Source organism: Abramis brama, assembly GCF_963993115.1.
Source record: "Abramis brama genome assembly, chromosome: 4".
Lineage (NCBI taxonomy): Eukaryota > Metazoa > Chordata > Actinopteri > Cypriniformes > Leuciscidae > Abramis > Abramis brama.
Window position 1 is genome coordinate 31,725,332 of NC_139966.1, and position 16,973 is coordinate 31,742,304.

The window sequence follows — 16,973 nt, forward strand, 5'->3', positions numbered from 1 at the left end:
AGCTTGTTTTAGGATTCATCACTGTGGAGTCTAATTGTATTAAAGCTGCCGTCGGCAACCCTGGAAGATTGAGTGGACTTAGACAAAATTTTTAATGTTTACAACTCTCATGCCCCTCCCCCACTATCAACTAATACCCTCCCATCGAGTTTGTGAGGGTCAGTGCGTGTGCACCAGATTTTCTGTGAACGCGCCTGTCTCATCAGCATCGATCAACACCATGGAGTACTCATAAAGTAAATGGTTGATAAAGCACAATTACCTGTCGAGAAGAAATGTTGCAAGCTCTGACCTCCTAGCTCTTGAGGTTAACCGAGGAATTGGAATCTTTTCCGCCATCACTCTTCGTTACTGCGCGAACTTCAGGCGTGTGCATGTGATTGTAACGTGCGCGAGGGGGGAGTGGGATCTGTGGCGTGTGCACGACCTGTGATTGACAGTCAGATCTCACACCCCCCTGCGCTGATTGGACCCGATGATCCGGGAGCGGTGGATTTTTGCAAAACAAATAACACGCTCCAGGTGGAGTTAGAAGCTCAGGTTTTTTCTAAAACCACCTTATTTATGTTGTTCTGTCGGATTATAGTGTCGATTTCACTGAATATGATCAAAAAAATGTTGCCGACGGCAGCTTTAATAAATGACAATTCTGTACTTATTTCATCTGTTAACTCTCACTCGTTCCTACTCACTCACTACATGCCATTAGTGGTTTTAAGGAATAGGAGTTGGTATACATATTCAAGGACGTGCAAAGATGGGTGGTGTTTATGATCATATGTAGTGGGCCAGTCTGGGCCAAAATGTCAGGGCCGATTTTTTATCCCAGTCCAGCCCTGGCTGTGCAGCTGCACTGCGTTTTAAATTAAAGGCTTCAATATTTTCGAGAAAAGGAGTTTTCCCACTGCGTATAGCTACGGAATACGAAGTGAACGTTCTCGAAAGGGAAACTGCAGTACATGCTTAGAATGAACAGCGTTATCGTTCATTGGGTTTGGATGCTAATATAGTCACCATTATAGTTATTGTTCTTGGTGTGAATGGGCTTTAAATAGGTTTCACTTTATTTTGATGGTCCCTTTAACACATTCAGTTGTCTATAAGTAACATTGCACCTACATGTCTACTAACACTCAGAGTATTAGTAGAGTATTAGTAGACTGGTAGGGTTAGGGTTAGAATAAGTTGACATGTAGTTGTAAAGTTACTTATAGTCAGTAGAGCTTCTGTTGGAGGAGCATCACAATAAAGAGTTTGCAGATATTAAGCAGAGCGTCTACTAATGCTCTAATGAGAGTTAGTTGACATGTAGTTGCAAAGTTACTTATAGTCAACAGAATGTTCAAAAGGGACCATCAAAATAAAGTGTTTACATTACTTTAGTTGGTTCAACTTTCTATTTTCAATGACAAATCAGCCATTGAAAATAGAAATAGAAACTAAGCCATTACTTCTTTATTAAAAGCCTATTCTGACCTCTGCGAGAGTGTTCAGATGAAGTGGACGGATGTCCATCATCTGGGTTCTGCTTCGCCCTCGTCCAAACCTCCTGACCAGCCGTCTGAGAGAAAGCAGCTCTCCTGGATCTGGAGTGGTCTGAGGATGGAATATTTCACACATCACATAATTAGTAATCTTTTAATAATAATAATCAATAATAATCAATGTCTGTGGTCAATTACAAATTTTTACTTCAGTTACTCAAATTTAAAAGTGTATTTCACATGCAAGGAATCAAATAAATGTGATCAAATGGGTTCTTCACATTAATGTAGTCAGTCATTGTACAACATCATACCATAAACCATAAATGAAAAATTAATTAACACTCACCTCCTCTTTCACCCATCATGTAAGCCATCGACATCCTCCTGCAAACTGCAATAAAAACAATACAAAATACAACACAAAATACAATACAATAAAATACAAATCTCCTCAGAAATACTCCCCTAAAAATAAATAATAAATAATAAAAAATAAATAAAAAATAACTTCTTCTAAAATAAGAAAAGAATAATCAAATAAAAGTATTCTCGGAAATTATATGACGCTTTCAAAAATATAACTCTATATAAAGGATATATCCTCCGATGTCCTTCTAGAATAAAAGTCTCCTCTCAGAAATCCAGAAAACAGCTTCAAAGTCTCAAGATTTGCACAGAAAATGATCTGCAAAAGTCTGTTAATTCGCCTCGTCTCTCAACCAACAGACAGCGATCGGTTCGAGTGTAAATAATATACATGCAGATTGCAGAATTCATAAAACGCGTCGCTATAGCAACTAAAATTCAAATCACTCATATGCACGCACAGATAGCGATCGGTTCAAGTGTTAATATCGGCAGAATTCATAACGCGTCGCTACAGCAACTAAGATTTTAAAACACTATGCACATACAGACAGCGATCGGTTCTAGTGTAAATATATATGCAGTGTCACGTTTTGGGTTTGTTCTTGTCATGTTTCTGTGTCATGTCTTGTTTCCATGTCTGTCATGTGATTCCCTGTTTGTCATGTGATCCTGCCATGTCTTGTCATTGGTTAATTGTCTGATCATTGTTCACAGGTGTCCCTTGTTTTGTCATTAGTCTGTGTATTTAAGCCCTCATGTTTGCCATGTGTCTTTGTCAAGTATTGTTTCCTGTAGTTCTGCTGTAGTGTAAGTTTCATGTTCATGCCACGGTTTTTGTTTTCATGCCACGTCATGTTTTTGTTTCATGTTTTGTTTTGTTTCAAATAAACTGCACTTGGGTTCTCATTTACAACTTGCCTCCAGTGGATCCCTTATTACATGCAGTCAGAATTCATAACCTTCATAACGTGTCGCTATAGCAACTAAAATTCGAATCACTTGCATACGCATGCACGCGCACACGAATCTGATTTATTAAATAGTTACATATTTAATGTTGACGTTTTCTTTAATATGAGATTCATTCTTTCATACCAGTTTTATTATTAAAATCCGTGGAAAATGTGCACAAAAAGGCACAAGGGAGAATAAATCGGACATCATCTTAAACTGTCTAGATTAATTCAATTTGCCCGTTTCCGCATAACCATCAAGGCCAATCAGCTTTCAGTATCACTAATGCGTCATCAAACCGGTTAGTTGTAGTGGTGAAGACATCCAAATTATTGTTGAATTCTCTATTAAAATTGTTCACAATTGCTACCCAGTTAACTAAACTTGCTAAATTTTCTCTGCAAGTGAACGCCGTCTTGTGGTGCCATCTCAAAGAGGCACAAAATCACTTTCACGGACCTTCACCTGGACTGTTCCCTGCATAGCACTTGCATATTGTTGTCCTATTGTTAGTTTAACTGCTTCTATTTTTCTCATTTGTAAGTCGCTTTGGATAAAAGCATCTGCTAAATGAATAAATGTAAATGTATTAATAGTTTTCCCTGCATGTGTTCCTTTTGTCATTAGTTTGAAGAGACAATCATGTGTTTTGGGACTGTGTGAATTGCAAAGTATTTTGGGTGGACTTTTCAAACTTTGTTAAAAGGTATCTATCTGTATCTATCTTATTTTTTAGATACTAGTACCTATTACTAGATACTAGTATTTATTCAATATATACTAGTACTTATTAATTAGATACTAGTAGCCTACTTATTCATTAGATACTAGTACCTATTAATTAGATACTAGTACTTATTCATTAGCTACTAGTACTTATTCAATAGATACTAGTACTTATTTATTAGACACTAGTATCTTTTGTAATTGTTACTAGTAACTATTCTTATTTTACTAGTCACAGCTGCTTTTTTACTCGTCTTATGTTAGGACTAGTCAGAATGGCCACTGGAGAGTTCAATTAAAAATCTTACTAGTAACATTTGGAATAAATACTAGTATCTAATAAATAGGTACTAGTATCTGAATAAGTACTAGTATCTATTGAATAAGTACTAGTAGCTAATGAATAAGTAGCCTACTAGTATATATTTAATGGGTACTAGTATCTAATGACTTAGTACTATTGAATAAATACTAGTATCTAGTATTAGTATCTAATATATATGTACTAGTCACAATTGGAATACACACTAGTCAGAACTGAATAATTGATATCTGAATGACAGATCCCCATAGAAGTCAATTAGCCTGGCTAACGTCAGACCAAGTCTCATTTGAGACTTGGTCTGGGAACCACGTGTTCATTTTCTCGTATTTGAGGTGTGGTTTACGAATGTCCAGAGCCGTTTATTGGGCGCTATGAATGTCTATCAAATGCGCGCTTCAATTATACCAGATGACGTATGTAGAGTGACAGATATTCAACGAAGAAGACGACGATGGAAAAAGACGATGGGTCAAAGATTTATTTGTACACGATGGCGTTTAGCGAATATTACCGTTTGTGCAAGATAAACATGAGGGTAGAAGGTAACGTCGAGTCTGATATAAACAAACTGCTTCGGTGTCGTCATCGCTGCTCCCTCCCCGTTCTGTGATTGGTTCCCTTTTTCAGGGGAAAATCTGGTCCATGGTGTCCAGACTGCCTAGCAGCGTGAATAAAATCACGCTGCGAGCAAGGCAGTATGGGGAAACCCAGGCTAGAAGTCAATGGCAAAAAAATTCATTTGTTACTAGTAACAAAAGAATAGTTACTAGTCACTATTGTAATAAGTACTAGTATCTAATGAATAAGTACTAGTATCCAATGAATAAGTACTAGTAACTAATGAATAAGCACTAGTATCTAATAAATAAGAACTAGTACCAATTTAATAGGCACTAGAATCTTATGAATAACTACTAGTATCTTTTAAAAAGGTAGCCTACTAGTAGGCTATCTAAAGAATAGGCACTAGTATCTAATGAATAAGCACTAGTACTTAATGGAATAGATACTAGTGTCTAAAAAATAAGTACTAGTAGCATGAAAATAGAGACTAGTGGGTTTTAAAGATTAAATGTTAAAACGGCTTGCCATACACAGCTAGCACAATGCAGAGCTGTCTAGCGTGCTGATTGGCTGGGCTGAGGGAACTGCACGAACCTATGGCGAAGCGGTGAGGAAGCGTGATCCTATCAGGACGATTCCTGCGTCGCACATGCCGAAGCGCGCCACAACAATGGTCATATAATGGTACATGCACTTTTACAAGTTGATTGTACTGAAATGTGTGTTGATACGCTGGAGCAGAATGGCGTCTAAGCGATTGTGGTGTTCTGTTCTTGGGTGTAATAACGAACACAGCAGTCATTATGATGTCCCTAAACCCGAACCGCTGAGGACGCAGTGGCTGAGTTTTGTATTCAAAGGGCAGATTCCCCACGATCTGCGTCAGTACTTTCATGTTTGCGCGAATCATTTCTCACCAGACTGCTTTATAAACGAGGGTCAGTATAAAGCTGGTTTTGCTAAGAAGCTGCTCCTGAAAAAAGGATCAGTACCAACTATTCGTGTTCCTGCTGCACCTCCCGAAAAAGTGAGTGTAACGTTTTACTTTTATTAACCTTTATATTAATCTTTGCAAATCGCTAGCACGCGTTACGATGAATGCGGCTAAGGTTTACACTCAGGGTACATTACGGCATGTTTTCTATGTATGACGTTCTCAAAATAATTCATAATCCCACGTTTATAATGAACAACGCGTTATGGTTATTGTGTTATTACAAACTGTGTACGCAGGTGTTAAAGTTAACGTGGTAATACTACACTAAGCTTACTTTTGTAGATGGTTTATAACCATAGACTGTAAAAAAATATGGACGTAGTGTCCGTGACGTCACCCGTAGGTTTCTGAAGAGCATTTTTGAAGCCTAAAGTGGGCGGAGCCGGCCGTCGCCATCTTGGCCTTGCGTCACTCCCGGATAACAGAAAATAGACAAACAGGCGGGGCGTGAGTGGAGCTGAGGAGCCTGGCTATCTGAAATCACCTAGCTCGACGTGATCGAGTTAGCTGATGATGTAAAGCCAATTAAACGTTCCTATTTTTGCCCTTCGAAATATTATAATAGTTAAAAGACACGGCTACAAGTGAGACTGTGTATTACTTCGAGAGTGTTTGTGTGTGACAGTGATTTATGTGCATACATGTCCGTCACTCTTTCATGGTCCGTCAGCGCGGCATCGCTCAAGTTCGTAGAGAGCTTATTCAGTCCATTTTAAATTCTGATGTTGGCCGTCTCTCAAATGGGTTATGGTTTAACCGTTAAACCATAGATATATTGCCTTTGAAGTGCAAATAAATGCGCTAGAAAATCCGCGCTCATTCATGTGCATTTATTGCACGGACGGAGAAAGCGCCGACGCCTCAGCTGCAGGATTTCATCTGACGGTAACTTACATAAGCATATTATAATCCATCTGTTCCATGGGAGCAGAACGAACGAGCATTTATTGACGTTTTAAATTTGAAAACCCCAAAAAGCAACGAAATTGTCAGACATCCATTAGTGCATGTTCACAGAGGAAAACAACTGAAATACAGCGCTGGTTGTTCTCTCAAACGATAACGACGGAATCCAAAGACGTGGGCTTTGTAACGTTACCCAAGTATTAAATTGTATGAAATAATAATCCCGAAAAAAAGCACAAACATTGCAGAGATGGCAAGTTCAGCAGCTAACATTGCTGAGGTGAAGTGACGGCTAGTAACAGCAGACAAACGGCTAGCACTGACAGCGGCAATCCATCTGTCACTCAAGTGGCTTGGCCACACCCTTAAATTTAAATATTAATCAACTAAACGGACGAGTTATAAAATAATTCACCCCCCTCACAGTTGTTATGAAGGGCAAAATTAGCTGTATAGACCAAATCCACATACAGACACCAGGCTTTAAACATGTTTTTTTCTGCTGTAAAATTTGGCATTTTAACATGGGGGAGATACAGATTTGACTCACTTCTGACAACAGCCTCAAGCGGCCAGTCAACGAATTGCAGTTTAACTCACTTCCGTGTTGGTTTCAAGAGAGAGACGGGGAGGTTGCCGCTTGTTTATAACGGTGTCTGTTACTGATTAAGAAGTAATGTAAAAAAAACAGTTATAACTGCATGAAGATGAATGGTAACACAATACCTGCAAAATACTGTTTACATCCTGCAAATGCATATGATTCAAGACTATAAATACTCTAATTGATGTTTTTCAATATTACGCCGGAATAAGTTATGTTATCTGATCACTTAATTGCTTTTGTATAGGCAAGCACATCTGAAAAATTGGACATGGTGCAACATGTGGCCAGCCAAAAGAAACTGTGCACAGTTGGCACCCAGACCCAGCTCTCAATGAAAACTGTACTTCCGCAATACAAAAGCACAGGTTTGCTGATCCAGATCTTATATAGTGTGAAGTCATATATTCATTTTTTGTGGTATTGTCATTAATTATATATATATATATATATATATATATATATATATATATAAATATAAGAGTTCAGATGCAAAAGCCTCTAAGTGCCATCTGAAATTTTCTTCTAAAATTATCATTTTTATCAAGCTCGTATATTTAAGTTCAGTAATTTCACTTAAAAGCCAATGAAAATGACCTATTAATTGTCATTTAAGTGAAATATTTATATTTATATATATTTATTTTTTTATATTACTCCACGGTATTAAAATGTCAACTATTATGTAACAGGCACACAGACAACTATGTTATACCCAGATATTGGTGTTGGCCAGTCAATACCACTGCCATCATTAACACCAATAAAGAGGCCAAATAAGAGATCTGTCAGGACCCGGTTTCGAACTCGGGTCTCCGATGTGAGAAACAGTCTCTTAGCAAACTGAGCCACTAACAGTCAGCAGAACCCAGATGAGGCAGACACAGCAGTACTTGAGACGGTGTTTTAATAATGTAAAAAGTAAAGTTTTCTTCAGACAAAAATATAAATCCACAGTGTCAAAAGTAATTCCAAGAGAAAAACAGATAATCCACCAAGTCAAAAGGTAAATCCACAAGGCAAGTAGGTACAGCAGAAAAAGTCAAAAAAAAAAAAAAAAAAAATCCAAAAATGAATCCAAAAAGTAAACATGTACCAAAACAGAGTTCCACAAGAGACTCCAACTGGAGCAACAAAAGTTTCACAGCTTCACATAAGGCTGGGTGCTAACATACAAACACAGAGCAAAAAACTGAGGAAAACTAAGGGTTTAAATACATACAAGGGAAACGAGGCACAGGTGCAAATGATTACTGGAAACAAGGGAAAACAAAAGAATCAGACAAAAAGCACAATGGGGGCCTCTAGTGGTCAAAAATGGAAAACCCCGGCCAAATGCTGACAAGATCTCGCTTGGAGCTAGAGGAGGAAGAGGAGGACCCTTCTGGAGCCAGCTCAAGTATGAATGTGGAAGAGCCTATGGATTCCACATATGATCCAGCAGACTCTGTTACAACCTTGACTGAGCCAACAGATGTGAAGTTAGTGACAAGACTATTTTTTTTGTTAAATGTTGCAATCAGTTCGATTGTATAAATTTTGTGGAATTTGGAAATTATTTAAGTAACTCTTTATTATTCTAATAGATTTGAGTCTTCAAAGCCGGTTCACAAGACAGCGACTTACATTGTTTATGAAAACTGCCTGCTGGAGCTCTTTGAGCAGTGCCCTGTGTGTCAACGTGTTACCAATGTACAGAGAAAAGTATTTGGCACATTCCTCTCTGTGGAACAACGCTGCCCACACTGTGACTTCTTCAGGAAATGGAATAGTCAGCCGATTATACAAAGCACTCCTGCAGGGAACCTCCAGCTTTCTGTTGCAGTGTATGCCAATGGTGCCTCTTTCTTCAAAGTTAAACAGGTAGGTTGGTGAGGATTTTACTTTCTAGCCTATAATTTACTATTGCAAGTAATATCACACAGATCAACCCTGAACATAAATAAATGAACATACTGTCCCTGAAGTCATGCTAAATGAAGGAATCCTCTTTTCTGACCTTAGATATTCCAGGCAATGAAACTGAAAATGATCCACTACACCACCTTTCGAATTCATGCCCGGAGGTACATACAGCCTGCAATTGTACATAGCTGGAAGACGGCACAGGATGGCATGTTGCAGCAGCTCAGACAGCAGCAGAACATTGTCCTGGGCGGAGACATGAGGGCAGATTCACCAGGTACTAAATGCTGAACAACTGTTACATATTACTGTGAAAGCAAAACATGGTAATAATAATAAATACCGAATGTATTACAAAGTAAACATTAATTTTCTACGTAAAGGTCCTTCAGCCAAGTTTGGAAGTTACTCAGTGATGGACCTAAGGACCAGCACTATTATTGATCTGCAACTAGTTCAGGTGAGTCTAACATTACAGACTTATGCAAGATGTAATGCATATGCAATGTAACAAAGTAAATGTAGAGAAAAAAAGGCACAGGGATTTTTTTTTACTGTGTAGCTATTGCTAACATAACAGGCATTGACAACAATTGTCATGTATGCCCTTTATTTTGTAATCAGAGTAATGAAGTTGGAGGGAGCAACAACATGGAGAAAGAGGGTCTGAGGAGGAGCCTTGATCTCTTGAGGGCACACAGTGTGAATTTTGACAGCATTGTTACAGACCGGCACCCTCAAATACAAAAATACCTGCGGGAGGCCAACATCACACAGTATTACGATGTATGGCACATTGAAAAAGGTATTAGCTCCTGTCTGAATATGTGTTGTTTATGTGCCTAATGACTGTCATAGTCTCACACTGGTTATTTTTTAAACAGATCAGTAAAATTTTATTACAAAACATTATGATACAAAACCATACCTTGGACCAGAACTTCCTTTTTATTATATTGTGTTCAATAAACACACTGTATCTTTCTGCATGGCTGAATTATAGTTTGTTTGTTTGTTTATATTATTAGGAGTATCAAAGAAACTGCTGAGGATTGCTCAGGACAAAGACAGTGAAAAACTGCAGAAGTGGTATCGCAGTATAAAAAACCACATATATTGGACAGCAGCTTCTTCTTCATCAGGGCCAGAGCGAGTGGCAAAGTGGACATCAATTCTTAATCATATCCAAGACATGCACACACATGATGATCCCGTTTTCCCACAGTGTTTGCATCCACGACGCAATACAACGGACAAGAGCAAGTGGTTGAGAGCAGGTGTGTTTACCCTATTAGCAGTGTCAATATAACTCATGTGTCTATGTGCATACGACAGACATAATTTAGTTTTTTTCTTAAATTAAATTATGTATGTATGTTTGTTTGTTTTTTTATTTTTTTTATTTACTTGTTTTTAAATATAAAGTTTAATAAGTTCCACTTTCCCACCAGGAACAACTGCCTTCTCTCGATTAGAGAAGATCCTAAGAAACAAGAGGATTCTGAAGGATGTTGAAAAACTGAGCCCTCACCATCAGACCTCATCACTGGAGGCGTTCCACAGCATAATTCTGCACTTTGCACCAAAGAATGTTGTCTTTTCTTTCCTGGGAATGTTATGCAGGTAATTCAATATAATTGGGAAAGGAGTGTATACTAGGGCTGTCAATCTTCCTCTATAATACTATTCGAATTCCATTCCTTGTTTTATTTAATATTCGAATAATATTAGAATATTAAATGCTCAAATTCATCCTATTATTAATATTTCCGACATTACACAGTCTTATGGATCGCCAATGCGTGATGTTGATCAGTCTCATATCTTCACAGATAAACCGTCAGTTTGTCTGTTATCGCCTTTTGGCGGACAGCTGGTAAGCCCCGCGTGATGAGGAGAGAGGCAGAAAATAAGTAATTCTTGCCTGTTTTTGCGGCGGTTCCTCGGACAGATCGCCTAGCTTGTCAGGTTGTATGTTGTCATAAAAAAATAACGTATATTTTTCTCTCCGTTTTGGCCTTCCGTCCACAATGAGACAGCGTTTTTATTAATGAAAACGCACTCCAAAGTGGATACATTTGAAAACGCCGTTTTCACGTTGTAGTGTGGACTGTGAATCAAATTGTTAGGACTGGTGATCTCCGTTTCCATGGAGACATTGCTCTCTGCGATTTTTGACAGTATTGTTATGATGATACAGCGTGGATAACGTGCACAATTGTGTTACGATTCAAAAACTTTATTGTTCATCAGACGAAACAAAAGCATTTAATTTTCACATGCATGTAAGCCAAGGCAGCGAGAAAGGCAAGATTGCATTTTTTTTTTTTTAAATATACATAAAAAATCAATATTTGAATAGGAACTTAAGCATTCGAATAGTATTGATTTTTTTAAATATTTGAATTATATTCGAATTTCGGAATTCGTTCCGACAGCCCTAGTGTATACACATTTTCAAACACGCAAGTGTGACCTAAGTAATGTTTAACCATTATTTCTTCTCTATAGACTCTACCTGGCAGCCCTACATTTTAATGAGAATGCTGGCCGTCCCCAAGCCACGACAGCAGCTGGAGAGCCACTATTTAAGGTGGTTTTCCCAAAATACAAGAAAGGACAATGCTCTGCAAAGCCAGTGAAAGTAGAACCAACCTTCCGTGAGTGTAACAACTTTTATTTAAATGCTAAATAGTCGTTGTATGTACAGACATAATATCAGAAGTTGAACATAAATTTTGTATTTATTTATTTTATTTTTAAACAAGACACCTTATATGCAATTTTATATACAAAACCATGTAGCCACAACACTAAGTGAGCAACACAACTTCAGAGTAAGCTGAAAATAACAACAAATTATTATTTTTATTTGTACAGAGTATGTGGACAACCTGTTGGAACTTATCTTTGAGAATATTGTTGTGGACCCAACCCCTTATATGGACGATATCCTGAAGATCGCCATACCTGAGGATCTCACGTCCCAGTTTGACAAACCAGACAAACAGGAAGTGATAGACAGCTACGTGTCTAGGTTTAATCAAGGGCAGGTCTGAACCCTTTATATTGTCATTGCGCATTAGGGAACTCTGCCCTTATTCATCACACCACACACAGGAGGGCAGCACAACCCTGATTCTCCAGCACGGTGGGCGCCGTCCTCCTCGTCGCCGCTGTCGTCCGCGTGCGCCTGGCTCGGCTCCTCCCTCAGCTTGAGACGGTGTTTGCACATCAACCTCTCGGTCAGCAGGGTGTAATGGAAGTTCATGCCGCACACTTGCCTGGCGTAGCTGCCGTACCCTCTCTTCTCCAGGTAGTACTCTGGCGGTGCGGGGCAGTTCGTGTTGGGGCAGCGGATCAATGCCTTCATCACACCGACCGGGCGCCAGAAGAAGGCAGGGGTGGTGAAGAAGGAGAGCATGTTGGGCACAGCTCCCTTGACGGCCATAGGAGGTGGGGGCGGGTGGAACTCCATCTTCTCCTTAAAGAGCTTCCTCTCGGCCATCTCTCCCCTGACATTCTTTTACTTGGACGCCCTCTCAAACAGCCCGTAGGTCTCGTTGCTCTTCAGCCACTTGATGTTCGCAGGGGCTATACCAAGGGCTTGGGCGGATTCAGGCGGCTGCTCCCAGAACTTCTGCCAGCCCTCCAGCACGACGCCACCGGGTTCAGAGGTCTCTCGGAGGGACGATGGTCCGGGCCTGTCGTCCTGGCACACAGAGCTGGCGAGGTCTCCCCAGGTGGTCAGCTGCGTGCTGACTGACGCCTCGGACCTGTCCTGGACACTCTCTGAAGAGGAGAACACCACAAAAATGTATCAACTGCATTGCTCGATACATACTGATGAATTTCACGTGGCACAAGTCCTAGCAGCTCCACAGCATACTACAAAGTCATTTCATGTTCATTTCAGCATAATACTACTATACCTGCAGCAGCCAACAACTCGGCATCGCTGGCGTAGTTGGGGTCCTGCTGAGAGAGGTCGGGGACGGTCGGAGGAGCCCGGTCTTTCTTCGATTGCACTTTCTGCAGAAAATAAAACACAACCATAAAATAATCTCATAAAATAATACTTTTACTAATACTGGTTACTGCTTAACATCAATTACTCAGGTCTAAAAGGTAACTGAGTTTATCTTACCTTCAACCTCCTGTCAAGGTGCCATGTGACAGGAGGGAACTCTCTGGCGTACTCGAGCAGTCGCTCCTTCTGCCACTTCAGCAGCTCGTTCTGCTCTCCCTGCTGGCAGTACTGGAACAGCAACCACACCAGCCAGCCGACATCGTTTTCTAGTAGCCACCTGAAGGTCTGACCGGCGTACTTCCCGAACACGATGACCAGCTGACCTTTCCACAGCTCACCCCCGGACCTCTTGGCAGCCGCCTCTGCTGTCTTGGGATCCAGCCATGTAGGGTCAACAACAGTGCTGGGGGCCTCTGCCACAGACTTTGCTGCCTCTGTACACTGCAGCCCGGCCTCTCCTTGCCGGTACAAAACGATGTTGGGGTACTGGTGTTGCTGTTGATGGCTAACCAGCGATGATTTGGTGGTCAAGCTCTTCCTGCACACATCACAGTCAAAGGTCTCCCTGGCAACGGCATGGATCTTCAGATGCCTCGTCAGGTTGGACTTTTCAGTGAAAGTCTTGCCGCACACGCTGCACCGATGTCTAGGCTTCTCCATGTGTCATCTGGTACAGTAAAACATGAATAAATGAGTAAAACTAAAAGCAGATGAGGGCTTAAATACATTTTTAGAGACCCTGCAGCCCTCCTAAAAGTAGTAACCAAAAACAGCCCATTCATTCATCACCTTGTTTTTAGCATGCAAATCGCGGTTGACATGTTTACACTTCTAAAGCATATTTACACATTGAAATTCAACTCCACACTGTTGTAACACCATCTCTATGGTCTTAAGAAGTGAGATAGAGTGTCTGATCACGTTTTTGAAGTATTTCCAGGGATCGTCAGGTCATTACAGCGGCGATTGGTAGCTCATTCATTCATTTAATGCATTTAGCATGCTAATCGCGGTTGATATTCTAACGCATCTAAAGCATATTTAAGCTTTACATTTCGAGTCCACACAGTAGTAGTACATTCTTCAAGGTCTTAACATGTAAAATCAATAGTCTGGTCGCATTTTAAACGCATTTCAGAGAGATCAAACCTAGCTATTTTAATGTAAACAAGCGGTGCTAGCCTAGCCAATTGGTGGCAGAAAATTAGTGTCAGTACAGCGCTAACGAGATATTATCATGTAAAACCTTGAATATCAGGCAAATTATCCAAAGATATATCGAGTTTCATTCATTACTTAGCACATAATTATACCAAACGTACCTGAGAGTAAAAAAAACAGTCCAATCGGTCAATAATGCCGACCACAATAAATTAGTTAAAGATGGCCGCCAGTATTTTTATAAAACAGCTCACAGCTCACAGCTTTTTGTTTGTTTGTTTTTGAACAGGTTTGTGTGCATATGCTGTGGGTATATTATGTTTGTAATATGTGTGTATGCATTTGTTCATACTATTTTCAATTCAAATAAAAAAAAGACAAGGATGTCCTATATCACCTTTTCTCTTCACATTGTTTACTCAGGTCATGGCTGCTCATCAAAAAGCAAGTTTTCAAGGAATATCAGTGTTTGGAAAAGAGATTAAACGTAGCCAAGTTTGGCAGAGCTACGGTCTCATGTCGTGGATCAATGGCATCACTTTTAGTACTTACTTTTGTGTGTTCTAAATGCTCCTGTTGTCTTCTGTGCCCAGACTTGAGTTTTGTTTGATGTTTGATATACTGTAAAATCCAACAGTGATTCTAAATAACACTATTTAGTTAACTTTTAATGTCTTAACTTAATTGTAAAAATCTAGTAATCTGCACTATTCACATGCTTTGTTTACTAAGAAAACCCAAGTTAATATTAATTGATTGGTTTGAGTGTGGTTTTTGAGGCGGGGAAAATCTTAATGGACTTTTCACTCATTTCCTCCACTTCTGCAGTTATTTTTCTCTGTTTGCATTCACTCATTTCCCAAAGTCATCTTAAATGATGAAATTTTAATACAACTGAAAAATTTGAGAGAACATCACATAAGCTGACTTCATAAATTGATGTTGATTTTCCTAAAATGTTTTTAGTCACCATTATGGCGATTAGTGATCCCTTTGGTTGGGCACTTTGAACTTAATTTATACTATTGTTATTCTCTTCCCATTGATTCAACGATTGCAACAAGAAATCAGTTATTCGGTTTCAAAGGAAGGGAAGTATGTATATATATATATATATATATATATATATATATATATATATATATATATATATATATGATCTATTGCAAGTAGTATACAGTGAGGAAAATAAGTATTTGAACACCCTGCTATTTTGCAAGTTCTCCCACTTAGAAATCATGGAGGGGTCTGAAATTGTCATCGTAGGTGCATGTCCACTGTGAGAGACATAATCTAAAAAAAAAAAATCCAGAAATCACAATGTATGATTTTTTAACTATTTATTTGTATGATACAGCTGCAAATAAGTATTTGAACACCTGAGAAAATCAATGTTAATATTTGGTACAGTAGCCTTTGTTTGCAATTACAGAGGTCAAACGTTTCCTGTAGTTTTTCACCAGGTTTGCACACACTGCAGAAGGGATTTTGGCCCACTCCTCCACACAGATCTTCTCTAGATCAGTCAGGTTTCTGGGCTGTCGCTGAGAAACACGGAGTTTGAGCTCCCTCCAAAGATTCTCTATTGGGTTTAGGTCTGGAGACTGGCTAGGCCACGCCAGAACCTTGATATGCTTCTTACAGAGCCACTCCTTGGTTATCCTGGCTGTGTGCTTCGGGTCATTGTCATGTTGGAAGACCCAGCCTCGACCCATCTTCAATGCTCTAACTGAGGGAAGGAGGTTGTTCCCCAAAATCTCGCAATACATGGCCCCGGTCATCCTCTCCTTAATACAGTGCAGTCGCCCTGCCCATGTGCAGAAAAACACCCCCAAAGCATGATGCTACCACCCCCATGCTTCACAGTAGGGATGGTGTTCTTGGGATGGTACTCATCATTCTTCTTCCTCCATGCATGTTTAGTGGAATTATGACCAAAAAGTTCTATTTTGGTCTCATCTGACCACATGACTTTCTCCCATGACTCCTCTGGATCATCCAAATGGTCATTGGCAAACTTAAGACGGGCCTTGACATGTGCTGGTTTAAGCAGGGGAACCTTCCGTGCCATGCATGATTTCAAACCATGACGTCTTAGTGTATTACCAACAGTAACCTTGGAAACGGTGGTCCCAGCTCTTTTCAGGTCATTGACCAGCTCCTCCCATGTAGTTTTGGGCTGATTTCTCACCTTTCTTGGGATCATTGAGACCCCACGAGGTGAGATCTTGCATGGAGCCCCAGTCCGAGGGAGATTGACAGTCATGTTTAGCTTCTTCCATTTTCTAATGATTGCTCCAACAGTGGACATTTTTTCACCAAGCTGCTTGGCAATTTCCCCGTAGCCCTTTCCAGCCTTGTGGAAGTGTACAATTTTGTCTCTAGTGTCTTTGGACAGCTCTTTGGTCTTGGCCAAGTTAGTAGTTGGATTCTTACTGATTGTATGGGGTGGACAGGTGTCTTTATGCAGCTAACGACCTCAAACAGGTGCATCTAATTTAGGATAATAAATGGAGTGGAGGTGGACATTTTAAAGGCAGACTAACAGGTCTTTGAGGGTCAGAATTCTAGCTGATAGACAGGTGTTCAAATACTTATTTGCAGCTGTATCATACAAATAAATAGTTAAAAAAACATATATTGTGATTTCTGGATTTTTTTTTTTAGATTATGTCTCTCAACAGTGGACATGCACCTGCGATAACAATTTCAGATCCCTCCATGATTTCCAAGTGGGAGAACTTGCAAAATAGCAGGGTGTTCAAATACTTATTTTCCTCACTGTATATATACTCCCTTCCTTTGAAACCGAATAACTGATTTCTTGTTGCAATCGTTGAATATATATATATATATATATATATATATATATATATATGTATATATAAATAAATGAATGATGTATAATATAACTATATTTCATGTCAATTAATGATCTTTTATAA

General features: G+C 39.5%; 1 protein-coding gene and 1 long non-coding RNA gene across 2 annotated transcripts; both read left to right on the forward strand.

The window, feature by feature from the left end:
* Positions 1-5,143: 5,143 nt before the first annotated feature.
* On the forward strand, positions 5,144-8,142 carry LOC311082362. The gene is made up of 3 exons (XR_014606119.1): positions 5,144-5,452; positions 7,180-7,300; positions 7,625-8,142. It is a non-coding gene; the product is annotated as an uncharacterized lncRNA (long non-coding RNA).
* Positions 8,143-8,249: 107 nt separating this feature from the next.
* On the forward strand, positions 8,250-11,896 carry LOC311082165 (uncharacterized protein; the record flags this gene model as incomplete). The annotated part of the gene is made up of 9 exons (XM_084112907.1): positions 8,250-8,413; positions 8,519-8,795; positions 8,937-9,114; positions 9,221-9,297; positions 9,462-9,642; positions 9,866-10,114; positions 10,289-10,460; positions 11,349-11,497; positions 11,718-11,896. 9 exons carry the CDS (start codon positions 8,250-8,252, stop codon positions 11,894-11,896), a joined length of 1,626 nt encoding a protein of 541 aa, XP_083969033.1.
* Between the last annotated feature and the right edge of the window lie 5,077 nt (positions 11,897-16,973).